Raw genomic sequence first — 25,484 nt, 5'->3', positions numbered from 1 at the left:
CCTTTACTGAGAGTAATAAGAGAATAAAAAGTGCATCATAATTCAGCCAATCTTGAAATATAAAACTACTTGGAAAGACATTTGTAAGAGAGTATGAAAAAGAGACTCACCAGTAACATGTTACAATTGGCCCATCCCAGTCCTGTCCATGTGTGTTTGTTTTGGTTTTGTAACTTTGTAAAGATTATTTGCACCTGTCCCTCGTTTTCCCTGTGTATTTAAGCCCTGTGTTTGCCCCTTGTGTTGGCTAGTCTTTGTTTGAATCTCTGTGTTTGATGTATCTGTCTTTATTCTGGTTTATGTTATGTCTGCCCCTCAATCTATCCGTGTTGGCTCAATGACCCTGGACTGTCTCGACCCTGATGTTGGATTTGCTCTTAATAAATCTTGCTTATCTCAGCACATGCGTCCACTACTTCACTCCCCGTTACATAACAACTGTTGGCAAAACTGTAACATCAACATAATCAGGATCAACTGTAAAAGGATTTGATGCTGGATTCTGATTGGGCTGTCCATCATGATCAACTGCCATTGACTGACACACATCTTGATTGGCATCAAAATTGCCATCACTGAAACATTTCACAAATGCTAATGTGGTTCCTCCCAGGTAAATGAAAAGCAGAATTCTGTACATCTAAGGAACAAAGAAAATAATAAGACATTGTTTAGATAAAGGCGAAATTCACAAACAACCTACTTTAAATACTTCTCTTTACAAAACCACCAAAACAAATTAGCACAGGTTTAAATGGAATAAACCTTCCACTCTCCACCTACTCAAAAGGGCCATTTAATTATTAAAATAATAAACATTGAAAGGCATAGTTTGGTAAAAATATCAAATTTAAATAAAATTGGACTTAACAAATGCATAACAAAAGTTTGCCCAAATCACCACATAGAACCCTTAAGTTCTGTAATCTCAGGTTGCCTTGCTTGCGGGGTTTGTAACACTGACATTCTGTAGTAAGAAAGACATTCACACTGAGGTCCATGGCTCAGGGGGGCCTAGAAATCTTTTCAGATTCAGATTCAGATAACTGACACATTTGCACACCCATGACTCTCCCTAGTTAGCTTCCATCAACACCACACAGACAGAACTGACATCTGTTTATTTCCGTCTTGTTCATAATTCATCTCAAACACAATAACTATTTTCAAATGCTTACTTTAACAACATCAAAGAGGTAAGTTAAGATTGGAAATACTTATTAGTTTCTTAATCTGTGTCTAGGAAATTGACTTCACAATCAAATGCCTGACCTGAAACCATAACAACGACCCAGGTGGGACTTGAACCCACAATCCCCAGCTCCGGAGGCTGATGCCTTATCCATTAGGCCACTGGGCCACTTCAGCATACCAATTGTAGCTTACCAAGGCATTATTGCATTTGTCTCTACAGATTCAAATAAACAAAGTTTACTTTTGAATAGATGTTGTTTATAGTTTCACCATTCATTGCTAAATCAGTGTAAACAGTGCTTTTTAACCAGTGAGCTGAGCAGATAAACATTAGGTTAGTTTGATTGGAACATTTCTTAAAACAGATTAGATTCACAACCAGCCATCTTGGAATCAAGCAACCAGCTGCACAGCATATTTAAATGTAATGCAATGCTTTTTTTCACAGTTTGGGCTTTTTAGACTACATTACGAGTCTCTTGATGGAGACCCTAAGGAAGCATTACGTCCAAGTAAATATCTGAATAAATTAAACTGACGTGGCCATATACATCAGCCATATCAAAATCAACTGTTTGGTCCATTGTTAAAGAGCATCAGTAAGTTTTCCAATAGCAACAACCTGACTGGAATGACTGGAGAATGGATGACTGATGAATATTTTCAGTCATGAAGAAAACCCTTCTAAACTGTAAGACACTTCAGGAATACCGTTAGCATATAGACAATGATGGCTCAAAGATACAAGTGAATAATACACCAACTTGACCTCAGTGGATTTACCACAAGATGTAAATCACATGTAAACCTCAAGAACAGAAATACCTGGATAAAGATGTTAGTAATCAAACAGATATTGCAGAGAAGCAAGAACAGAATGCTGAGGGGAATAATGAGACAACTATTGTGCAAATCCTGGGGGCAATACCGGATATTAAACATTATACAATAAAAGCAGATATGAAACATTAATGAGTAGAGTGTAACAGCCTACAGTAAATTATGAAGTAACATTAGTGTGAACAAAATTACAGAGTGTGGAATTTATAGAAGACAGAACAATTCTGCTCAGAAATAGTGATAAAAAAACACATATGCCAAATTAATGTCTGATAAATTGAACCCAGTAGAATATGATGGTGTTTCTGTTGCTACAGTGGCGCCTACTGAAATGGATTTGCAATACTTGCCCTTTTATTTGCTTTTAGACTGTTGTATTGTAATATGCAGATTATGTGTGACAACTAATTTGGGGAGTGTATATTGTCAATAAACTGGACTGGGCTAAGAACAATGACACACTCTACAGGAAGGACCAAAGTCGTCTCTATTTTCTGAGGTGCCTGAGGTTCTTCAAAATCTGCTGGACTATGCTCAGGATCTTCTGTGAGTCTGTGGTGGCAAGTGCTATTCTCTATGCTGTTGCACGGTGGGGAAGCAGGCTGAGGGTGGAAGACGCCAACAGACTCAACAAACTGATCCGCAAGGCCGATGATGTTGTGAGTGTGGAGCTGGACTTGCTGATGGCAGTGTCAGAGAGGAGGATGCTGTGTAACCTGCAGGCCATTATGGACAATGGCTCCCACCCACTCTATAATACAGTGATGAGACATAGGACCACATTCAGTGCAAGAATCATTCTACCAAAATGCACCACAGAGCGCAACAGGAAGTCATTCTCACCTGTGGCCCTCAAACTCTATAACTCCCTCAGTGTATGATTCACAATGTGTGGTTCATCTGTGCAATACTCAATACCAAACAGTACTGTTCATATGTGTAATAATAATAATTATGTGTGCAATAATTTGAACTGATTCATACAAGATGTTTCATATTTATTCATTTTTTTTTAAAATTCATTTTATTATTTCCCACTTCTGGTCCTGTGCATTATAAATAAAGTTGAATTGATTACCAACAGCACATAAATGCTGCTCATGAGCGCCGAAGTGAAGGTTTTTCCGGTGTTGTGTTTACTGTCATACGCCGCTTCAAAGGCGGTGGGCGGGGCATCTCAATCACGTGTCTAAACGAATGATCCAATCACAGCGCTCCGGGAGACGGCCACACAATTTCAAACGGTTCGTTTGGTCTGAAAAGCAGGAGGCTTGCTGTGAGAAACTGCTGGTCAACGTGCAACAAATAGGAGTCTTGGTTTGTGTCTTTATTCTGACTGGGGACGTTATGCCGCATTCGGCCTTGAACGGAAGATAGTTATTTTTTAAATATATCGCTAAAGAATAGCTTTTCCTCGGATGTCCGTGGCGTGGTCTCAATGGAGTCGCATGTTATCACCCCAGGTCCGTACAGGGCCACTAAACTGGTAAGAGAGTAAACTTAGGCTTTCTTGCTAGTTAGTTAGCGTAGCTGTTTCGCTGTTTTAAGCATCAAAGCATTCTTTGAAAAGCACCTTTGCGCCTTGTATGCAGTTCGGTTTGTATGTATTATTCAAATAACCTTGTGTGTAGTATTAGTTTCAATACACGTCGTAATCCCCGTGAGTTTAAATCGTTGTGGAACATGTTCCGGAGAGGAGAGCTGGTTAGGTTAGTTAACTTGTTGGTGTGAGCTAGTTAGCAAAGTTAGCAGCAAACGTTAGACTAGCGGTGAATTTGACTTTGTCAACTTTCTTTTCTTTGTGTATCTGCAGTGGAATGAAGTGACTAAGCTTTTTCGGGCGGGCATGCCTCTGAGAAAGCATCGGCAGCACTTCAAGGTTTACTCAAACTGCTTCACCGCGGCTTCAGCTGTAGACTGGCTACACGAACTTCTGAGGAACAACAGTAATTTTGGACCAGATGTCACTAGACATCAAACGGTTCAGCTCTTGAAGAAGTTCTTCAAAAATCACGTTATTGAAGATGTCAAGGGGCGATGGGGTATTGAGGACCTGGAGGACAACAGTCAGCTCTACAGGTAACGTTAGTCTAACTATGCTGTACTGTGTTTCCACGCGTCTTGCATGTGTTTTCTGTGTGAAAATGTCTACCGCGTACTTACAGTAGAATGCTTTGCAGGTTTCCATCAACATCCCCTCTGAAGCCTATTCCTGTTGGTCCCCAAGGCGTAAGAAAAAAAAGTGTGTCTTTGAAGGACAGAGAGGGTTTCTTCAAATTAAGAGGTTCCAAGAGGGTTGACAAAGAAATCCAAGTGAGTTTTGAGTCAGCATCCTGGTGGTTTTCATTTGTCTTCCATTGTTTTCTGTTTTTATGCTATTGTGATGTATCATTTCCCACAGGAGGACAACTCTCCAGCAGCAGAAGATTCAACAACTGATACACATTCAGAAGAGACTGTGAACTGCAGAGATATCACAGAGGAAGGCATTCAGGATATTTGGAAGAATGTAACCTTAACACAGTAAGTTCTGCTGTTTACTTTTGAACGGAAATATGGCTAATTATTCTTGTAATGGTTCAAGCTGTACTGTGAATCTTGATTTTATTTGCCTCATTGACCTATGTGCTAAAAACTGTAGAAGTAAATGGGTGAACTGTCAGGGGCTTATGTGTTATGACTGTAATTCTCAGTATTAATATCGTGGTATTTCTCTTTTTTTCAGTTTACAGAAGTTACTAGGTCTGCCATCTCTAGAAGATGTTTTGAATCCCACACAAGTTGATTCCTCCTTCATTGTGTATAACATGACCAAGGTCAACAAGCATGGGGTTGTTACCCTAGATGATAAGACAGGTGGGAAAATGTGTATAATAATAAAACGCACAATAACAGTAGCCGAATTAGGCTGTCACTGTTGATATGCTGTAAGTTTTATTGTTATTAATTAATTTTTTTCATAGAGGATTTGCCACACTGGGTTTTGTCAGCCATGAAATGTCTTGCAAACTGTAAGTATGAATGTACTTAAAATCTCTAGTGATGCACTTTGTCTACACAATACGTTTTGTTTTATTAGAACAAATACACTGAGACAAAATCTCTAGTGAATTGACTTATTTCTTTTAGTTTATTCAGCAGGATCATTTGATGACATTCATATAGCCTAACATTGTTTCCACCATATTAAATTGAAGATGCTGTCTTTTGGGTAATGTGCTATGCTTGTGTTAAAGGAGAGCGTTATGGTAGTTTTAAAGCTAACATTGCAGTTTCAGTTGTAATGATACCAACCACTTTGTTGTAAGTTGCGTGTTTCACGTGCTAAAATTTTCAGTAAAAACTCACTTTTTTGTGTAATATTGAGAATAATGAATTTTTTAATGAAACAATTGTGGATTTGACTTTGTTTGGCTTTTTATGGACACTAAAGGGCCGAAGTTTGACTCGAACCAGCCATCTTACCCAGGCTTTGAGAGGGATGTCTTCAAGACTGTGTCTGACTACTTCTACAGCCTTCCTCAACCACTGCTTACCTTTCAGTACTATGAGTTATTTGTTAACGTTTTGGGTATGTGTGCGCAAAGTTCTGCTTTTGTCAACTTTTGATATATTCAGTTGTGTTGTCTGCCACAGTCTGAATTACTGTAACACATTTAACCAGTTTGATTTTGTTATGGATTCCACTTTTAATAGTTCTGTTGTCTCTAACATGATGTGACCTGTGAAGAATGATGAAACCTGCCTGTTTCAGCATTGCTTCATACTCACTATGAAAATAAAACATTTAAATTTCATCCCTCTAAATGAAATCCAATGTCAAAAAGCTTGTTTACAAATTGTCAAGCAGATGCTTGTCATGCTGAAAGATGGCAGTAGAATAGGGGGATGCAATAATGGTTGATATTTGATTCTCTTTCATTCATCTGAAAACAAATTGGTATTTTGCACAATTAACAGTTTTCTTTTACTCTGTTGCTTTTTTGTTGTGGAAAAACTAACCGTTCTATGTGCCCTTTCTCCAAGTATTTCCTTTCTTTACCAGTGTCTGCTTGCTTGTTTATCGTTCATGTTATTTTGTCTGGTCCTTTGCTAGTTTTGTGTGGCTATGTCACAGCTCCAAGAAATCAACGTGGAAAGCGTAAAAACCTGGAAGAACCAAGCTGTCCTCAACCAGCTAAAGCCCCTCACTTGAACAATGCCAACCTTTTCAGATCTACAGAATGCCTCTTGCTCAGCTTGATAAGAAAAGAGGCCTTTGAGGAGACTGAGTCGCCTATGAGAGAAGTGTTCATGTCTAGAATAAAGACCCAAGCAGCATCCTCAAGAGCACGCTCCACTGGTGCTCCTGTTAACAGATTTCGACCCAGGAGCTGCTCTCTGGAGAGAATCTTGGATGAATCAAGTGATTCGTGTTCAAAAGGTGAGCTCTTCAGGTCTGTGGAAAGCCTCGCATTGACTAGGACTTACAGTAGCGAGGGTTCATCCTCTCAAGACAGTTCTGTAGCAAACACTAAACCTGAGTGCTACAGTTTTTCCTCCATGGCTCTCGTGCCCTGCAAGACCTTTGCAGGTGAGACTCATCCTAATGTCCATCCTTCACAAACTGATAGCAGCAGCATCAGCTCAAGTTCACATCTGTCTTCACAACATCATCTAATCAGTGAGGACCAGAGAGCTGTCAGAGCTCGCCCTAGAAGCATTGGAAACTGCCTTGACCTTGTAGAGCACAGGGAAATGTCTGCAAGCTGCTTCAGCATCAATGCTCCAGTAGCAGAAATTACAATGAGACCAGACTTCTCTTCTTCCACCATTGGCCTTAGAGGAAATGGCTTTGTCCGTTTGCATGGAAGCTGCTTGGATGTCAGCACAAGGCCAACCATTACCAGACGTTGTCACAGCTCACTGGACCTGTGCAAGCCTGTGCACTCTCGCCCCTCAGTGTCCTCTGTTGCACGCCACTTGAGTCCTGAGCAAAGTAAGGCCTGCATGCATCTGTCCACAGCATGTGTTTACCTGTGTTTGTGTTGTTTTTGGATATGTGGCCATGTTTGTGTGTGTGTATTTCTAACATTTCAACATTTTCATGCTAACATATTAATATCCATTTAACATTCATTTTCCCAATAATTTCTTATTTTTCAGTTGTGCGTCTTGTTCTTTAGTGATCTCAGTGGCTTTAAATCATCTATTTCAGCTTGTCTTTTTAGACATCATACATTTTTTTTTTTTTGGAATGTATGAACAGATATTTATTTTTAGAATGTATGCTGGGTGTGTTTGTGCGCAAGGAAAATATAAACAATTTGCCATCATTCTCCATTCATGCAGCAGATGCATCTTGTTTTTGTGTACATTAGTCATGCATGCAGAAACAATATTGGAAACCCTGTTAAACTTTTGGAATAATAATTAAATATGACTTGTAGATAGGTGGGTTTTTTTTTTTTTTTTTTTTTTTTTTTTTTTTTATGACTATAATTTAGTTGTGTGATTTTAGCTGTAAATGTGAAAACACTAGCATTCAAAGGTTAAAACAATATCAAAGCAAATTGGCTTGAGGATAAATGTGTAAAAATATGCTAATCGTGCAATTACACAGGTGTTAAATAGTTAGTGATGTACTAGGCAATGCAAAAAAATAAAGCTGCATACTGTAGAGATTTAAGGTTTGATGAAATTTAATATCTAGAATGTATCATATTAAAAGTGGAGATCAATATATAATTTCATTCATTTGTTCAAGGATTTCTAGAAATGTAAATGTAAAGTTCAACCCATGCTTTTGAATAAGTTATTAATATAGCAAGTAATTCCAAACAGTAGTGTGTATTAGTTTGTAACATGAAATGTATTTGATGTAGAAAGTATTCTTGTAGTTACAGGTTAAAAAATATTTGTCAAATGCAACATCAAAAAGGACTATGAACCCATAATGACCTAACTGAACACACATTTTATTAAAATAAAATAATAATTGAGATATACAGCAATGGAACAAGGAAGTTGAAAACCACAAATTTGAATTTACTTCCACAAAGCTGCAGTTTAGGATGGGGGTTTCAATTATTTAATCTCTGCCTGTATAACTAATGTGTGCTGGTGACTGCTGAGTATGTATTGTATGATTGGCCATTATGATTACATGAAGTATGACAACTTTGTTTTCCCAGTTTGAGTGTAAAGTTCTATTTGCCTGTGTTGTATTACAGTACTATGAAAAATGTCCCTCTTTACTACTTGACTGCTGGGTTTTGCAGGGTTACTGCAGCCTGCACTGGAGCGTCTTGCAGTTGAAGCCCTGCAGCTCTGTACACTTCTTCTGCCTCCTGCGTCCCGCCGCAAGCTGCAACTTCTCCTGCGCATGATGTCCCGCATGAGCCAGAATGTGGACATGCCCCGGCTTCATGACGTTATTGGTACACGCACACTGGTGAGGGACATGGCCTTGCATAGTTGCAGTTCTGCCTTCTCTCAAATAAGCACTATATAATGGTTAAATTTAGACAAATCATATGAAGTAGTAGTTAGATTTAGTTCTCTATATTTAGGGAACTTATTGTACTTCCCTTTTTTGAGTTGGTATTTTCTTTGTTAGAGTATTTGCATTTGCTGTGCCTACTTCTCTTCTGCTAGTAGTCTGTCCTAAATGCTTCTGTAATATACTGATGAAATGTGTGTGTGTGTGTGTGTGTGTGTGTGTGTGTGTGTGTGTGTGTGTGTGTAGATGGTGCAAACATTCTCTCGCTGTGTATTATGCTGTGAAGAGGAAGTAGATCTGGATGAGCTATTGGCCACCAGGCTACTGTCTTTTCTAATGGACCATCATCAGGAGATACTCCAGGTGCCAGTGTACCTGCGCAATGCTGTTGAGGATCATATTGCCTACCTCAGATCACAGGTAACATGACACGCTTTGTCTACATCACACAGCCTTTATTTATCAAAAACGCCATACAGTATTAATCTAGCCTTCAACGCCATTGTTAGATTTTATTACCACAGACAAGAACTGCGCTGTCCAAATAGTGGGCAGTTGACATGCTTCTGAAATGCTCTTTGTCATTCCTGGGCACCCATCTCACCAGAATGCTGTGTTCCTTTTACTGGTAATATTTGGAGATTAAGAGTGCAGTTCTAACAATATTTGGACACAGATTTTTTTTTGTTATTGTTTCCAAAGTTAAACAATCGTCAGATAAAAGTACATGTATGTGCAGCTGATCAAACAAAAGGTCTAGAGTTAATGCTAGATGTGCCATTTGCATCTGAAGTCTATGGCTATTTCTCAAAGAAGTGTCAATGTCACTAAAGTGGGCCATTATGAGGCAAAAAAATTGAGACATGACTAGACTCTGACTCAAGACTGGCGGGCTGTTTTTTAGTAGCTAGTTAGCAAACAACCAACATAACTTGCCTGTGCAGCAAGTAAAAGCCAATTCGGCATCATTCACTCCTCAATCCCTTCAGGTAATGGAGCTGTTGCCACCTCTGAAAAGCCATTCCAGTGTTGATTCTGGTGTTAGCCCAAGCTCTGTCACTTTCCCTTTCAGCTTGCCAGTGTTCTGACAAATTGTGCTACCTTGTTGAAACATTCTACCATAGTGCATATTTTATAGATGGAGCTCTAAATAAAACTGTAGGTAGGATATTTTTGATAGCATAAATCACACAAAGATGAAGTGGCTGCTTGTTCAGCGGCGGCTTGTTTGTAGGCCACTGAGGCACTCGGGCACCGTTTAAGGTAGAATGGGAAAATTCGACAAAGCTGGCAAATAAGAAGCCGATTTCAGCCTGTCTGAATTGTAAGTAATAATATTAAGCTGAGTCTGTACTGTATTAACATTTAAAACACAGTAAAACATTTAAACTCCTTAAATGTAAAAACTCCCTGATGGTTCTGACTTTTGAATGATTATTTCAGGATTTTTGGGGAGACTAGCAGCAGTGCGTGAACACCATATTTTAGCAGATTCTTTTGCCTATTGACCTATAAGGCAAATTATCCATCCATCCATCCATTTTCTAAGCCGCTTCTCCGTCAGGGTCGCGGGGGGGAGCTGGAGCCTACCCCAGCAGTCTTCGGGCGGAAGGCAGGATACACCCTGGACAGGTCGCCAGTCCATCGCAGGGCAGACACATTCACTCACACGCTCACACCTAGGGGCAATTTAGCATGTCCAATTGGCCTGACTGCATGTCTTTGGACTGTGGGAGGAAACCGAGAACCTGGAGGAAACCCACGCAGACACGGGCAGAACATGCAAACTCCACACAGAGAGGACCCCGGTCACCCGGCCGGGGATAAGGAAAATTATTTCAAGTAATCACACACAGTGCAGCTTTATGATGGATTAGTTATTACACTAGCTAGGTAGCATGGTTGTTATACAAACCACAGCCTAACCAACCGGCTCTTTCCTTTTAAACACCACATACACGGAGTGCTTCAGTTCTGTTGTTCCAACCAAAGGTTTTTCTTAAACGAATGTCTTATTTTAAGGGATATTGACCTTTTAAGTAGGGGTTTACTTTTTTTTTGCTAAAGTCAAAACTGAGTTAATGATTAATGATCTAAACGTTGTCCTGTTTGTTTCTCATAGACAAGACACTCCGGTATAGGTTCTGGTGTTGCCATGCCAACCTACTCATTCTGTAGACAGATAAGCACACAAGAGTTTGAGGAGCAGAAGTTGTCTGTGTCTCAGGCAGCCATTGCAGACCTGCTGGAGAGCATCCTTAAGGATAAAACCATGTCTGTCAAGGAGAAGAAGAAGAAACTTAAAATGGTAATGTAGAAAATGTGTTCTCTAGTGACATTCTCAAATAAATACAGGCCGTCTGAATGTGTCTGCATTATTTCATATTTGTAAATGTGCTCTGGACGCACATTTTTCTTTCATTAGTTTCAGAAGGAGTATCCTGACATCTACAGTCGCCGCTTTCCCAACACAGAGAGTGAAGTGATGCTTTTTTCAGATAAACCAAAGATAAAACCACCTCTAATCAGCATAAAGAAAACTAAAGCTTTCAGTATTCGGAACTGAATTTGTGTTTTTGTGTGTGTGTACAGACATGGTTGTTATGGAGATAAGGGATTCTTGTCATTATATGCAGTTCAGGGAGTTATGTCATTGGTTTCTATGTATGCCAGTGGTTCTCAGACTCTTATGGAGAGAATCCTACATTTCAGAGCAGATATCTTCAAATCCAGACCTTGAATCCAGTTTCTGGTCTTGGATTTTGACATTACTGATAGGTGTGACACTAGGTAAACAATCAGCTACACTGACAGTTCAGTTAACTATTAGTGATTACAAAATCCTGAACTGAAAACTGGATTGAAGGTCCAGATTCGAAGACCTCTGTCAAAGAGATTACTTTTTTTGTGTGTGTGATATTTGCTCTAATGTATTTGAAGGTTTACTGGGTGGTCAACAAGCCCTCTATGAATTGACCATGATGTTTGTGCAGTGTCAGGGATTTGAAACTATTGCTTGGGATTCAAGTTTTTTCACGTCGTCTTTTACAGCCTTTTTACAAGGGTTGAAGTATATGTTTATGTATTTTTTTGTGTATTTTTTTTTTTTTTTTTTTTATGTGTTATTTATTTCAGAGATGTAAATTATTGCAAGATGTTCTTGGGAGCTATAAAACAGCCTTGGGTTAGTTATCAATACAAGATCAGTTTTGTCTTTTCCTCCTAAAATGATCTTATCTGTGATGCTTTTGGGAACCTCAGCCATTTTAATAAACACTAACTGGGACCATAAACAGTTGAAAATCACATGGGATGTTAATAGCAGGATTGGCTTGGGTAGTTAAATGAAGAGCTTTTAACCAATGAAGGTATATTTGTTTATAACAATGTAGTAACATTATTTGTTGCTCTGTTTTATTTGTTTTTCCCCTTTCGTAGCTCCTCAAGTAAATGATTGCCCTCCAGATTTTATCTTGTTCTTACTGGTATGCATTATTGGGAAGTTTTTCAGTTTTGAAGGCAGTAATGTCATGTTTCTGCCTGAAATTGGCACTGTGTAATTCCAGTATGTAATTATTTTGAAACTAACATGCTTTAAAAGTTTGTTTCTTGACCACAGGTTTCTTTTGGCAGCTTCTTTTTTTTTTTTTTTTTTAAGCTTGATTCAGTGCACTGTTCAGTAAATCGGGCAACTTATGCATTTGGCTTATGGTTTCTGAATGGAAACATTCCTGAAAGTGAGAAGTGGGTGAACCTTTGAATCTACTTTGGGATAGAAGTGATTTTTCTCTGCTGCCAGTCATGTCAGACATGTTCATTGAAGTGTTATGTTTAGCGGTTGGTAGATTTTTATATTGACAATCTTATCTTGTCTCTCATATATATATATATATATATATATATATATATATATATATATATATATATATATATATATATATATATATATATATATATATATATATATATATATATATATATATATATATATATATATATATATATATATGTATATGTATATATGTATGTATGTATGTATGTATGTATGTATGTATATCACACTCACACACTGTTTTTAACATTTTTAATTTGCTTGTTTTAAGACTGAAATTCTGTGCATAAGTTTACAAAAATGAATTTTCATTCTCCTAGTGGTATGATCACAAAAATCATCCATTATTGCTATTGAAGTCAGTGTTACAGTGATGCTTTTTGGAAGCATGCACTGTATGTATTTGGTTATTATGCTCAGATGAGCAAACAAATATTAACATACTGTTTTAATGTAGAATGTCTACTGATTTGTACTATGCAATAAACCTCTTGTAAATAAAACTACTGGCCTGTCTTTTGTCACCTAACTGGCATAGTTTTGTTGTTAATACCTGCATCTTAAAATCTTATCCTCAACGACTATCACTTGAATTTAAAGCATGTGCCAACTCATAATATATTACATGCTGTCTTGACCTTGGTTGACACCATTATCCATCTATTGGAGGGTGAACAAAAAGTGAGATTAATCATGTCTCTTTACACCCCTCACACTCTCCATTTATATTGGTGAACTGTGCTAATTCTGCCTTGTGATTTTGTTTGCTGTGGTAAATTTCATAATCATTTTCCCACAGTTAAAACTAAATATTTCTAATGGGTCAACATTGTTGGTAATTACTTTTTATGAGGTTGGTAGAAGTGGCTGCAATCCCATTCATAGATAGGTTTCCACACTTCAAAGCATAACCCATGAATTTGTAAAGCCTTTTAGATAACATTAAGATGTGATGTGCATTCCATTACTTAAATAAAGTGTTTTTAAACAGTCTTTTAATATGTGTTCTCAGCATTCCAACATTCCAAAATGTTCCTTCACTGTTAAAGAATCTGAAGGCCTCATGCTTTTTGTTCAACTACCAAAAAGAAACAGGACTTTCCATGATATTTCTTTCACATCTTTAAGACTTTCTATCGCTCAACTCCTAAGTGTGTTTGTCATTTTGTAATTAGAGTGCTCCGAGAGCCCTGCTGTTCATGAAAACTCAGCAGAGCTGCTCATGGTCTAGGCACAAAGGGGGTTTTGTTTCAGTGTTTGCTGATTGGCTGAGACAACTCTTAAGACTCCATGGCAGTGCTTGGGAATGGACTTCTTTAAAGCCCAGAACCACAGAGCCTCTGAACCCTTTCAACACACTCAACTTTCGCATGCTTAAAGCAACATGGTCAGCTGGTGAGTGAGTGGAAACATTTACTGTTTTGGCTTGTCTGAGTGAAAAAAGCTTCATAATTATAATGTGAACCTAACTACTTTTTGCCTGTTTTTGCAATTACATAAGCTAGTTTCATCAGATTTTGAGACCAGAACTACATTAGATGTATTTTTTTTCTTTTTGTTCAGCCCCACATAATGAATTGTTAACGGAATTTTACAGAACTGAAACTTTGCATGATGTGATGTTTTCCCTTATTTTCCTGGCAGCATTGAGCATCCTGCTGGTGGCTATAAGAGGATCTTTGAGTCGTGTGAAGAGTTAGCTGAGCCCATCCCTGCCCATGTTACTGGTTTGTCTGTTTACTCTGTTTGAATCACAGCAACCGAAGTACATTCAGTGGTCTGATTCAACTGTATTACACTATCTAGACAATTTCTAAAGTAAATGTCAAAAAAAGAAACATGGATTTAAGCTAAAATGCTTTACTAATGTGTGACTGGCTTGTTTGTAGGGGGTTTTACTCTCAGTTTTATGAAGACTCAGGGTTCTCAGAATGTGCTTATTGGAACGGGTCATCGTTTCCTCCAGGTGTTATTCCAGCATGGCTGAATGGTAGTCTGCTTCGTCTGGGACCTGGGCTCTTTGAGATTGGAGATGAACCTTTTTACCATCTTTTTGATGGCCAGGCACTCATGCACAAGTTTGACTTGAAGAATGGGAAAGTCACTTATTATCGCAGGTAAAGCTTCCTTTATCCGTTTCCATATTAGTAGAAGGCAAATGTATAAATACAGCCACAGATGGAAGGCATTATCCCTCACAGTGACTTCAAAACTGATTCCTTATTTCTGGATATGGGTTCTTCTTGGCCAAATGGGTTATGCTGTAAGAAAGTTTGGGAAGGCCACAGAAAAAAAAACTCTAACTAACTGTTCAGTATTACATTGTAATACATTTTCACAAATTAGCATTTCACAAAAGACATTGAAGGTAGATGTCCTGAATTTGTAGTCAATATTCAAATCTTATTTAACTACAGGTTTCTCAGAACAGATGCTTATGTACGAGCTATGACAGAGAAAAGGATTGTGATCACTGAATTTGGCACTACAGCCTACCCAGATCCCTGCAAAAACATCTTCTCCAGGTTTGCAGGATAAAACACTTTAATGTTAACAAATGGCATCTCTTGCAGAACATAATATTTACTATTGTTATTTTGGGTGCAACAGGTTTTTCACTTACTTCCAAGGCATTGAAGTAACTGACAACTGCCTAGTCAATGTGTACCCTATTGGTGAGGACTTCTATGCCTGCACAGAAACCAACTTTATTACCAAAGTCAATCCAGACACTCTGGAAACAGTAAAGAAGGTTGGTGGTCTTGAAGTAGTTCACTACATCCAGTAGAGTGTAAAACACTGTGTTGTAAGTCACAAACCATACAAATAAGAGTTCAATATTATTAGATACAAGCATTTAATCTTCTCAATTCTATTTGATCATAGGTGGACTTGTGCAATTATCTCTCAATCAATGGTGCAACTGCACACCCACACATCGAACAAGATGGCACTGTGTACAACATTGGAAACTGTTTTGGAAAGAACATGTCATTGGCCTACAACATCATCAAAATCCCTCCAGCACAGAAAGGTTAGTATAGTACTTTTATAATAAAAGCCTTCAGCGTTGTTGGCCCAAAGTTATGGAACTCGCTCCCCATTTCCCTGCGTTCCTGCACATCAATCAAGACTTTCAAATCTGAACTGAAAACACACCTGTTTCGGACTGCTTTTAATAACTCCTAATTATTATTATTTTCTGCTTTATCTGACCCTTTTTCCCATTTTATTCGTACAGTGTCCTTGGGTCTTTGAAAGGCACTTTAAATAAAATGTATTATTATTATTATTATTATTATTTATTATTATAAACACTGTTATTCGTGTAATTGTAAGGTGTTGTTGGCTGTTTGTTTTGTTTCTCAGGCAAATCTGATCCCATTGAGAAGTCCAAAGTTGTGGTGCAGTTCCCCAGCAGTGAGAGATTCAAGCCATCTTATGTTCACAGGTCAGCTGTTATTGTAGGGGTCACTGACAAAAAATGTTTTGTCTTTTAGACTCTGCAATGTATTGATATTTAATTCATAGCTTTTATAATGCCATATAATTTTGTTTGAACAGGAAAATCAATTTTAAAATATATATAGTATTATATAGGTGGTGCAACCACACATTAATAAAAAAATATTATGCTTTGAAGTCATTTTACCACTACTGAAAACGTTTATAACTTTTTTTGTACTTGGACAACCATATAAACCTTTGTCTTTGAACTAAAAGTTATTCTCTTTTCTTTTAAAAAAAAAAAAAACAATATTGTGATATTAACAGATTTTCATGCTGTTCCTGTATTTATTAAATTATTTAATTGGAAATGAATGAATCTGGGCCTGAAAAAAATGCCTGTCATGTCATTGACCCATAGATCATTACTTCAGGTTATTTATTTAAATTTGAAAACAGCAATCATGTAAACTATTCATTGACTGACTCTGATTCTAATAAAATGTTTAATTACCTGTTAAGAGTAGATCTACTGGCCTATTAGGCCTTTGTTTACAAAAAAAAAATCAGTGACTCAATTTTCCCCGTATCTTTTCAGCTTTGGTAAGACAGAGAATTACTTTGTGTTCATCGAGACCCCAATAAAGATTAACCTCTTGAAATTCCTGAGTTTGTGGAGCATCATGGGGACAAATTACATGGACTGCTTTGAGACAAATGACAAGATGGGAGTAAGTTTATTTTTGTTCAAATTAGTTATGGCATATTGTTTTGCTCCTACAGTTTGTTTGGGACATCCAGTGCATTTGTGCTCTCTGTCCAGACATGGTTTCACTTGGCCACCAAACATCCTGGAGAATATATTGACTACAAATTCAGGACATCTACCTTCAGCGTCTTTCATCACATAAACTGCTATGAAGACCAGGGTTTCATAGTGGTGGACCTGTGCACCTGGAAAGGGTGAGCTGCTCCGGATTCCAAAAAAGTTGGGACAGTAAATTCTGTTTGACCTGTATTAAATGTAAAACTGTACAAAAACAGATTTTACAGGTTTTAAAATGGCTTCATGCCAACTTTTTTGGAATGTGTCACAGGCATAAATGTCAGTATAAGCTTATTTTTAAAAAGAAATTAAGTTGATATAGTATCACAAATATTGTCTCTTTTTTTGTTCAAGTACAGGTCAAAGTACATTTATAAAGCACTGATTTGTTTTTATTTTCATTTTACCTACTAAAACAACTTATTTGGAATTGGTTTTCTATTTGTTTTAACGTTAAATTATATGCCATTGCACCTTGATACCAAATGAATAAAACTGAAAAACAGTACTGGTATACTTTATAGATACAAACATCAGTAGAACTGAGCTGTGAACAGAACTGTAAACAGAATATTAGTAATAGTGAAAAATGGCTATTAAGATAACAGCAACTTCCATTTGTCCTTCAATTCCAAACTGTTCTAATCAGTCCTCAATTCTTTCATGCGTTTCACTGACAGGTATGACTTTGTGTATAACTACTTGTACCTGGCAAACCTGAAGCAGAACTGGGAAGAGGTGAAGAAAGCTGCCATGAGAGCACCACAGCCAGAAGTACGAAGATATGTGCTTCCTCTGGATATCTACCGAGTAAGAGAATGATTTCTGTTTGTGTTCTGATGTCTCATTGCATGCCTTTTACACTTTAAAGTATTTACATTAACAGTAATTACTGGACTCTATACTTGCGTGAAGTAAAGCACTGTTTAGCCTGGTCTCTCCAAGATTGAATACGGAAAAGGGTACTTTACTTTGAAAGGTATATTCCATAAAAGGGCCTTCAAAATTAATGATTAAACTCTATTTGAAGTCTTCTTCTTCTCAGCACTTTGCATGATGATAATACATATATTTTGAATTCTCTTACTGGACATACATGATTGTATGCATTTTTCCCTATATAGTGTTCATTTAAATAATGCTTCTTCTTAGCCCCCCCCCCCCAAATAAAGTATTTTGGAACCTTTGAAAGGCTATACACAGTTTCTTCTTGCTCAGCCCATTTTATTGTTTGGCCTTTTTTCTTTAAAAATGGATCTAACTTGATTACTTAGGTAGATTAACTGATTACTAATATAAACAATAGTGACAGCCCCATTCTATAATGGCACCTCACCTGCACCTCAATGATTGACAGGAAGAGCCAGGAAAGAACTTGATCTCGCTGTCATACACCACAGCCACCGCTGTCTTGCGCAGTGATGGGACTATCTGGCTTGAACCTGAGGTTCTATTCTCAGCACCACGGCAAGGTAAATGTTTAAACCTCTCTGTCAAATCTGCACAGTAATACAGATATCAACAATAACAATGTTTACTGATCTAAAGACAACCTGATGTACCCTCCAGAATACTACTTCCCTGTTTTCCTCTTTGAAATTTCCACATTCCAGCTTTTGAGTTTCCTCAGATCAACTACAGTAAATACAGTGGGAAAGATTATACATTTGCTTATGGACTTGGACTAAACCACTTCATTCCTGATCGAGTAAGTATGATACGTGACTAAGCACATTTCCTAAATGACTCCACTCAGTGTTTGTGGTCTTGGTGTTTGTGGACTTGTAGATTTGTAAGCTGAATGTGAAAAGCAAGGAAACCTGGGTTTGGGACAAACCGGACTCATATCCATCTGAGCCTCTGTTCGTGCAAAATCCAGATGCTCAAAATGAGGATGATGGTAAGGAGAAAGGTCCTTTACTGAGTGGTAGATGCTTTTAGGCACCATGATCTACTGATAAGGCAGTAAAATGTGTAAATTCAAATAATTTGCCAGTATTAGTCAAGACAGATATTAAAATGTAATAAATTAGCCACTAGATGTTTTCTTAATTAAGACATTAGTTTATAGACTGTTGTTATAGTAATCCTTTGGTTCTGGTGGTGTTCTTAGGTGTTCTCCTGACCATTGTGGTAAATCCAGGGGCTTCCAAGCATCCAGCCTACCTCCTAATACTCAACGCCAGAGATTTAACTGAAATAGCACGTGCTGAGGTTGATGTTATCATTCCAGTCACTTTGCATGGCATGTACAAAGCATAGATAGCCAGGGACAATAGGTAACAATGTTCAGACCCATAATGGTCCCAGATCCTCAGTTTGATATGCTAAATAAGATGGTTGAATGGTTGGGAGAGTCAATAGCCTCATAAAATCATAGAAAAATGAGATTTCTATGGCTCTATGGATGCACTGCCTTGGACAGGAAACCAGACAAACCAATGCTTTCTATTGACTCTGCAGAACCACTTACATTAGGAGGCCATGCTAGCACAGGTATACAGAGCTTAACTATAATAACTAAAAATTTGTGTTTTTTACAGGCACAAATGTGAATGCAAGCAGTGCTGTTGATTTAGTTTCTTGCTGAGCAAAACACTAATAAATTACTAGAAAGTAAATTACTAGTACTGTTTAAAATATACTACCATGACCATGTAGAGGTCTATCTAACTGGATCCAATAACTTGTATATTCAATTGTGACTTGTGATCAGCACAGTTTGTGAATAGTTCTGGTTCACATTATTAAAAAAACATTTTGCTGTTCATGTAATACTCTTGACAGTTATGTTGTTTGGCAATGATAGCCTGCTGTCAATGAACTACACTTCTTGGTGGAAGAACTGTTTATTGTAAATGTTATCAATGATGATATTGGTATATTTTTACCATACTGTACTTTGTAAGCATTTCATAAAAGCAAAAACATTTAAAACTGATTTTTACCATGCTTCATGCTTCAAAACACCCAAACTGTGGGCACCTTTGCTGCACTCAGAAATTAACTAATGGCAGTGTGTCTATACTGTGCATATGACATGCAAGGTATGGCAGAACTGTAAATGTAATAAGGTACAGTAATATAGTATATCGAAATAGCATATATAATATAAAGAAATAGTCACATAAAAACCTGAAAATTAGAGTATTTGGTACAAAGGAGTGTTACATTCGAAGAGGGGGGCATGTCAGCTTTTCTGTAGACAGCTGGTAACGCTTTTGCTTGATGATTTTCAAACATTTTCCCAAAACCTGATGAAAACAACAACAACAACAATGATATATTTATGCTATCTTTAGCAGTGCAATTCTAGACATTCTTCTCTCCATCTCAGTCATGGAGAGGTGATAATGATTGACTTTCAGGTTTTATATAAAACTGCACTAAAAGCCTACAGGGCATCTTACAGTGCATTTAATTATTTGCATATACCTTTCTTGTGTCTTGTGGAAGAATCACTCCATCATCCCATATTCTGCCCGAGGAGAAGAATGCTGAGCTTTCTTCCTCCAGCCTTCACATAAACATAAAAACTTTCGTAAATTAAAATATTACTTCCATGCTAGAAAATACACACTACAACATTAATCTTTTAAAGAAATCAGAGGACATCTAGAACAGTAAAAGTAACTGTCTCTTACTGCTCATTAATGCGCATAGTCTCCTCTTCATCCTGCGCTAAAGCACCAGCATAACCTGGGGCCAAAATTGATACTCTAGCATTGGGCCATAGAAACAAGAAGTTGGGGTCAAAAGCCCTTCCACACTAAAATAAAAAAGAAAAATTAAGAAATGACTGTTTTACCAGATACAGGCATTACTGTGTTAGCAGATCAAATACTTAAATGAATACTTTCTTCTACTGACCATAGCATAGCTATCAGAACCATGACAGCCTCCGACAACAATAGTTATTTTAGGAGTAGAAGCACAGGCCACAGTTGACATCATGGATCCCTGAGCTTTCAGTGTTTTGGAGTGGGCCTCTGCCTAAAAGACACACATAGAACTCCTATCACAAGAACAAAACAAGCAAACACAACAAATATATACCTGCTCAGGTCACACAAAAAACTTCCATATTGGCTTGAAACCAATATGGAAACCAAAGTGCTTCTTAACTTCAATGCATAACACATTTCTGTTTAACTGAAGCCTAAATGTGTGATTAGGAAAGATTTTAAATTCTAACTAATATAACCCTTTGTTCTGAAAAGTTTCATTACAATCTCACATAATCTGAAGTGTATTATTAATAATAGAAAAGTTCATTATGACAGGTTCTGTGCAAATGAGAACTCTACTACCTATTTGGACCTGTTAGCTGACACAATACTGAATCTGGCTTTGTGGTTCACACTCTTAGGTTAAGCTAAGTTACCCAAGTTCATTATGTTGATTCCATGGTTTGAGGAGAACTATTCAAATTTCACAGCTGGATGTTCATTCTTTAAAACTGGCAGTGCTGCTGTACCTTGGCTTGTGAGAGAGTGTGGACAGGCTGTGGGGCTGTGTTCTGCAGGAAGATTAGAGGGATGTCTCTCTGATCACACAGCTGAACAAAATGGCTACCTTTCAGAGAGGCTTCATACGTCAGCTCCCCATTGTTAGCTACGATGCCAACCTGATGTCTGGAAAAACAAGAAAAAGAAAAGTGCTCAACTAGTATGTTGTTTTATGCGTAATTTCTTTGAGAAACCTTAGGATCTGAAGTAAACATATTTATAGTTTTTATTCACAAAAGGTAGATCAGGGTTTCTTAACCTTTTCCACCAGAAACCATGAGGCCAAAAGGGGAAAAATATTTTTTATTTCTCCAGGTCTCCAGGACATAGAACAATTAAAAATTAAGACCTAAACAACAGCTGAAAGATCAGAATGTCTATTTGAGTCCAGTCACATAAAGCAACATTTGACCATCGAAAACTAGCCTATAATTCTTTTAGTGTATAGTAAATGAGAAGAGCACAACAGTGACCCATTTTCCCTTTGTCTAATCTTATTTTCAAATGTGTATTTTCAAAACCATTTCTAGTGAACTACTGAAACCACTGGAAGACGCAAAAAAAAAAAAGACAAAACTGCTCCATGTGCTGTTGTTGCAGGTCTTGTTGTTAATGAATTCATTCATTGTTAACTAATTGTTAATGTTGCTAAATATATATTTTTCTTTCTTTTTATTATGTCAAAATTCTTTACTGATTTTTATGACAAGTCAGACCACCAGAGGGTGATTCCCTGCTCACTTGTGATGCCAGTGATTCAGAAACAAATGATACATATCTTGAGCTGATTTTATTTCCAGGCACTACAGGTAATATTGACCAAGGTGAACCTATAGTTCTTACCCTTCAACTCTGGCAAATCCAGTCAGAAGAGTGGTACCATAGCGAGCCTTGAACTCCTGGAGCCGACTACCATCAGTCAGCCGACTGACAATCTAAAAGGATAAAGATAGAAAATGTTCCTATAGTGATAAGTGAACAGATGTATGTGTGCATGTATCCATGTCTATACTCCACCAGTCTGATGTCTAGGCTGTAATTGTAGCTCTTTGGTGCAAGGCCCATAAGCTCCTCAGCACTGTACAGGGGCCCCTCCACCTCAGTGATGCTCTCCTCTGGGAGCTCAAAGTTGAAAGTAGTAATGATGTTCCTAGAGCACTGGTATGCTTCACTCTCCACAGAGGCAAAGTAGTCTATACAGCCACTCACTCTGAAAACATACATGAGAGACACTTGTATTAAATAACTACTTTATTAAATAAATGATAATGATAAAATATTGTCATATCCCCACCTCTAGCCAAAACTTGAGTGTAGAAAAAGAGAGCAAATACAGTGCAATACAGTGTATGTTAGGTTACTAAAAGTGATCATTTAGTGTGCAGAAGTCTTTGGTTTCATAATATTTAGGAAATAGTATACTCACCCAGCACATTTAGTAGGTACCATGTAAATTTTTGCTTTTTAAAGGAATTTTGAGAAGTATTTTCTAGAAAGTACAGTAATGCCTCTTTTCCTTAAAGGATGTTTGGCATATTTTACCAGGGTGTGCTCTCCTGCATATTGGATTTGAAATTGATATAAACCAAAAGTATACTTAAATAAAAGGGTTTTATGTGGGTATTTCCATTTACAGTTCTGTGCAGAAATACATTTATCTTGGCAGTAAGTGTGTTTTTGCTGGTAAAGAGCGATATAAAATTAGAATAATCACAAACAAATACAGTTAAATGTAACACATTTTTGTTTTTAAAAAGCTAATATTTTGGTTAGACATAAATAATTATTATGTTGGGTAGAAAAATACATTTAAGACACAGGCTGGGTTCCTGACTTCTCTGTACTCTTCAGTTATTTCATGGATTTGTAAATTTCCCTCGGCAGCACACCTGACTTAATTTAATGTAGGCCTGATTGGTTACACTAGGTATTGGATGGTAACTACAAATAAAATTGGGCTGTCATGAGGAGATGCTTTGAAATACATTTCCCAGTTATATTATCAACTGTATTCACTATAATATTTTAGATTTGTATTTTATGCAAGCCTGTCTAGTGTCATTCTTGTTATTAGTCATGGCTGAGACAACAAAAATTTCCCCTGTATGGGATATAAAAAGTGTAACCAAAATCATAAATAGAAATACTTTAAAAGATCTGCACCACACAGTGGTTGAAGAATATAGTATATGATTAAACAACTCACTCTGTGTGCAATTTTGCCCCTCCAAGATCCTCAGGAGACACTTCTTCACCTGTAGCAGCTTTAACCAGTGGTGGACCTGCTAAAGCTACGGTCCCTATCCTTTGCACAATCACTGCCTCCTCTACCATTACCATTGCGTAAGCTCCACCAGCTATGCATGTCCCGCACACCACCGCCAACTGCAATTAATACAGATTATTAGTTAAACATAGAATAAAAATTCACTGCATATGACCTATTTGTGTATATATATACACACACACACACGCATATGCAGCCCTTTGCAGCTATAACAGCTTCAACTCTTCTGGAAAGGCTTTCCACAAGGTATAGGAGTGAGTTTATGAGAATTTTTTGACCATTCTTCCAGAAAGGCATGTGTGAGGTCAGACACTGATGTTGGACAAGAAGGCCAGTCTCCATTCTAATTCCATTCCAAAGGTCTTCTATTGGGTTGAGGTGTAGGACAGTCAAGTTCTTCCACACCAAACTCACTCATCCATGTCTTTATGGGCTTTGCTTGGTGATGTAAGGCTTGGATGCAGCTGCTAGTCCATGGAAACCCATTCCATAAAGCTTTCTATGCACTGTTCTTGAGCTAATCTGAAGACCACTTGAAGTTTGGAGGTCTGTGGCGAAAGCACTATGTGCCTCAGCATCCGCTGACCCCGCTCTGTCATTTTACTTGGCCTGAGTTGGCTGAGTTGCTGTTGTTCCCAGTCACTTCCACTTTATTATAATACCACTGACAGTTGACAGTGAAATATTAAGTAGTGAGGAAATTTCACAACTGGACATACCTGTGGAATCTTCATTGCTGACATTACAGCTTCATTGTAAAAAAAGCGGCCAGCGTGGTTCTTATCAGAGAAGAGGCCCGACTGTTGACAGAGACATTAATGTGAATAACAAACAAAACACTGAACGCATTTAATGAATTACACTAATGACATCACTATCTTATTTCATCAGTAACAGTAACCCAATTCTGTAAGTAGTCATGTAAACAGTATACTACAACTTAAAGCGAATGTCAGAGTGCAATTTGGAACCATAAAAATGCCCAAATAAGCTATATGAATTATTACCAAAATCAGATTTTCTATAGTTATTACATTATTTTGTACATGCAAACATACTTTACCGTTGCACTGTCATGATGGAAGAGTTAGACTTCTGACTTACCTGAAGTGGTAAAAATACACCACTGTTGTCAACCAAGTAAACACAGGGCAGACGATTCTTAATGGCTACTTCCTGTGCCCGCAGTGTCTTGGTTACTGAAATAGGAAATGTCAAGCCTGCTTTAACTGTGGCATCATTAGCAATGAACACACACCACAGTCCGTTTATTTTACCAATGCCTGCAGAAAACAAAACAGATACAAAAAACATTTTCACTCCAAAATCTTCCTTATAAGCCATAAAGGACATATTTAACGTGTCCTTCCGGTGCAGTGAAGTACCTGCAACAGAGCTGGCTGATGGAACATCTCCATAAGGTAAACCTAATCCAGCAAAAGGACAAAGTTCTAGATAATCTTCATCATCCAACAGCATGTGGAGTCTCTCTCTGACTAGAAACTTCTTTTTCCTCTGTGTGTGTTGGTATATAGCCCTTTCACCACCTCCTTTCATCAATTTCTCCCTGTGTTCTATGTACCTGAGCAGACACATACATACTCCACATGAGGTTAGCAGTTCAGTACATTCTGTAAAAATAACTTACTATGAAAATAACTTTTTTTTTTGTATTTTTGGAATTAACAGCACTGGTAAATTAAAACACGTTGGTAGAAATATAAGGAGCTTAAACTATCCATTTAGTGTGTGCAACTCCATAATACCTTTGCTGACACCTACGGCTGTTCTGTAAATTTGCTTCAAATATATGGCGGTATATTGGCTGAAGAGCACCATCTATTTTGGGAAAGGCACCTGACAACCTTCTTCCAGATCCATATGAGCTCATGTAACGATGCAAAGCTGAACCGAGTGCCTTTTGTGTGATCCATTGGTAAGATAATGGGTTTGTGAGACTTCTGCCTGCCTTCCATCTGAATGTACTGGTAAAATAAAAGAGAAGACTGTTAATCTGTTTTACAATCTGACATTAATGACATTTTGTTGTAACTCTGAAACTTTGATGA

The 25,484-nt window shown here is 37.6% G+C and overlaps 3 protein-coding genes and 1 non-coding gene across 8 annotated transcripts; 2 read left to right on the top strand and 2 right to left on the bottom strand.

The window, feature by feature from the left end:
• Positions 1-1,287: 1,287 nt before the first annotated feature.
• trnar-ccg lies at positions 1,288-1,360 on the bottom strand. Its single transcript has one exon. It is a non-coding gene; the product is annotated as a tRNA-Arg (tRNA).
• Positions 1,361-3,280: 1,920 nt separating this feature from the next.
• depdc1a (DEP domain containing 1a) lies at positions 3,281-12,164 on the top strand. The gene is made up of 12 exons (XM_017693432.2): positions 3,281-3,520; positions 3,848-4,113; positions 4,215-4,347; positions 4,436-4,557; positions 4,760-4,890; positions 4,998-5,045; positions 5,468-5,605; positions 6,131-7,012; positions 8,295-8,467; positions 8,762-8,935; positions 10,638-10,823; positions 10,941-12,164. Exons 1-12 carry the CDS (start codon positions 3,473-3,475, stop codon positions 11,079-11,081), a joined length of 2,442 nt encoding a protein of 813 aa, XP_017548921.1. The 5' UTR covers positions 3,281-3,472; the 3' UTR covers positions 11,082-12,164.
• Positions 12,165-13,658: 1,494 nt separating this feature from the next.
• Positions 13,659-19,561, top strand: LOC108425053 (retinal Mueller cells isomerohydrolase). Of its 5 annotated transcripts, none has more exons than XR_005129876.1 (14): positions 13,659-13,742; positions 13,992-14,074; positions 14,314-14,464; positions 14,765-14,872; positions 14,958-15,099; positions 15,234-15,381; positions 15,717-15,798; positions 16,393-16,525; positions 16,618-16,757; positions 17,301-17,430; positions 17,978-18,092; positions 18,234-18,328; positions 18,377-18,520; positions 18,734-18,876. XR_005129876.1 is itself a non-coding variant. In XM_017693428.1 (14 exons), the coding sequence occupies exons 1-14, from the start codon at positions 13,732-13,734 to the stop codon at positions 18,880-18,882; spliced, it is 1,599 nt and encodes a 532-aa protein (XP_017548917.1). In that variant the 5' UTR covers positions 13,659-13,731; the 3' UTR covers positions 18,883-19,561. The 5 variants fall into 5 exon arrangements, 4 of the variants coding, with proteins under 4 accessions (XP_017548917.1, XP_017548918.1, XP_037391866.1 ...); XM_017693428.1 differs by having other exon boundaries at positions 18,409-18,520; positions 18,734-19,561; XM_037535968.1 differs by having other exon boundaries at positions 13,684-13,742; positions 14,237-14,464; positions 18,409-18,520; positions 18,734-19,561.
• A 226-nt stretch (positions 19,562-19,787) lies between these two features.
• Positions 19,788-24,894, bottom strand: LOC108425028 (methylcrotonoyl-CoA carboxylase beta chain, mitochondrial-like). The gene is made up of 10 exons (XM_037535634.1): positions 24,801-24,894; positions 24,520-24,698; positions 24,135-24,215; positions 23,335-23,513; positions 22,057-22,338; positions 21,098-21,254; positions 20,491-20,613; positions 20,265-20,389; positions 20,056-20,137; positions 19,788-19,874 (listed from the first exon to the last, which is right to left on the bottom strand). The coding sequence occupies exons 1-10, from the start codon at positions 24,892-24,894 to the stop codon at positions 19,788-19,790; spliced, it is 1,389 nt and encodes a 462-aa protein (XP_037391531.1).
• Between the last annotated feature and the right edge of the window lie 590 nt (positions 24,895-25,484).

Source organism: Pygocentrus nattereri, chromosome 28, assembly GCF_015220715.1.
Source record: "Pygocentrus nattereri isolate fPygNat1 chromosome 28, fPygNat1.pri, whole genome shotgun sequence".
NCBI lineage: Eukaryota > Metazoa > Chordata > Actinopteri > Characiformes > Serrasalmidae > Pygocentrus > Pygocentrus nattereri.
Note: the sequence above shows the minus strand (reverse complement) of the source record. Positions and strands in the feature narration are given on the sequence as shown.

Excerpts from the sequence above, each read along its gene's own strand:
- depdc1a (XM_017693432.2), top strand. The coding sequence starts at position 3,473 with ATGGAGTCGCATGTTATCACCCCAGGTCCGTACAGGGCCACTAAACTG. Across the intron at positions 4,891-4,997 it reads TACCCTAGATGATAAGACAG|AGGATTTGCCACACTGGGTT; the intron begins GTGGGAAAATGT and ends TTTTTTTCATAG. Across the intron at positions 5,046-5,467 it reads CATGAAATGTCTTGCAAACT|GGCCGAAGTTTGACTCGAAC; the intron begins GTAAGTATGAAT and ends TGGACACTAAAG.
- LOC108425053 (XM_017693428.1), top strand. Across the intron at positions 14,873-14,957 it reads TGCAAAAACATCTTCTCCAG|GTTTTTCACTTACTTCCAAG; the intron begins GTTTGCAGGATA and ends TGGGTGCAACAG. Across the intron at positions 18,093-18,233 it reads ATTCTCAGCACCACGGCAAG|CTTTTGAGTTTCCTCAGATC; the intron begins GTAAATGTTTAA and ends TCCACATTCCAG.
- LOC108425028 (XM_037535634.1), bottom strand. The coding sequence starts at position 24,894 with ATGCTGTTGGATGATGAAGATTATCTAGAACTTTGTCCTTTTGCTGGA. Across the intron at positions 24,699-24,800 it reads ATCAGCCAGCTCTGTTGCAG|GCATTGGTAAAATAAACGGA; the intron begins GTACTTCACTGC and ends TGTTTTCTGCAG. Across the intron at positions 20,614-21,097 it reads ACACTCTCTCACAAGCCAAG|GCAGAGGCCCACTCCAAAAC; the intron begins GTACAGCAGCAC and ends TGTGTCTTTTAG.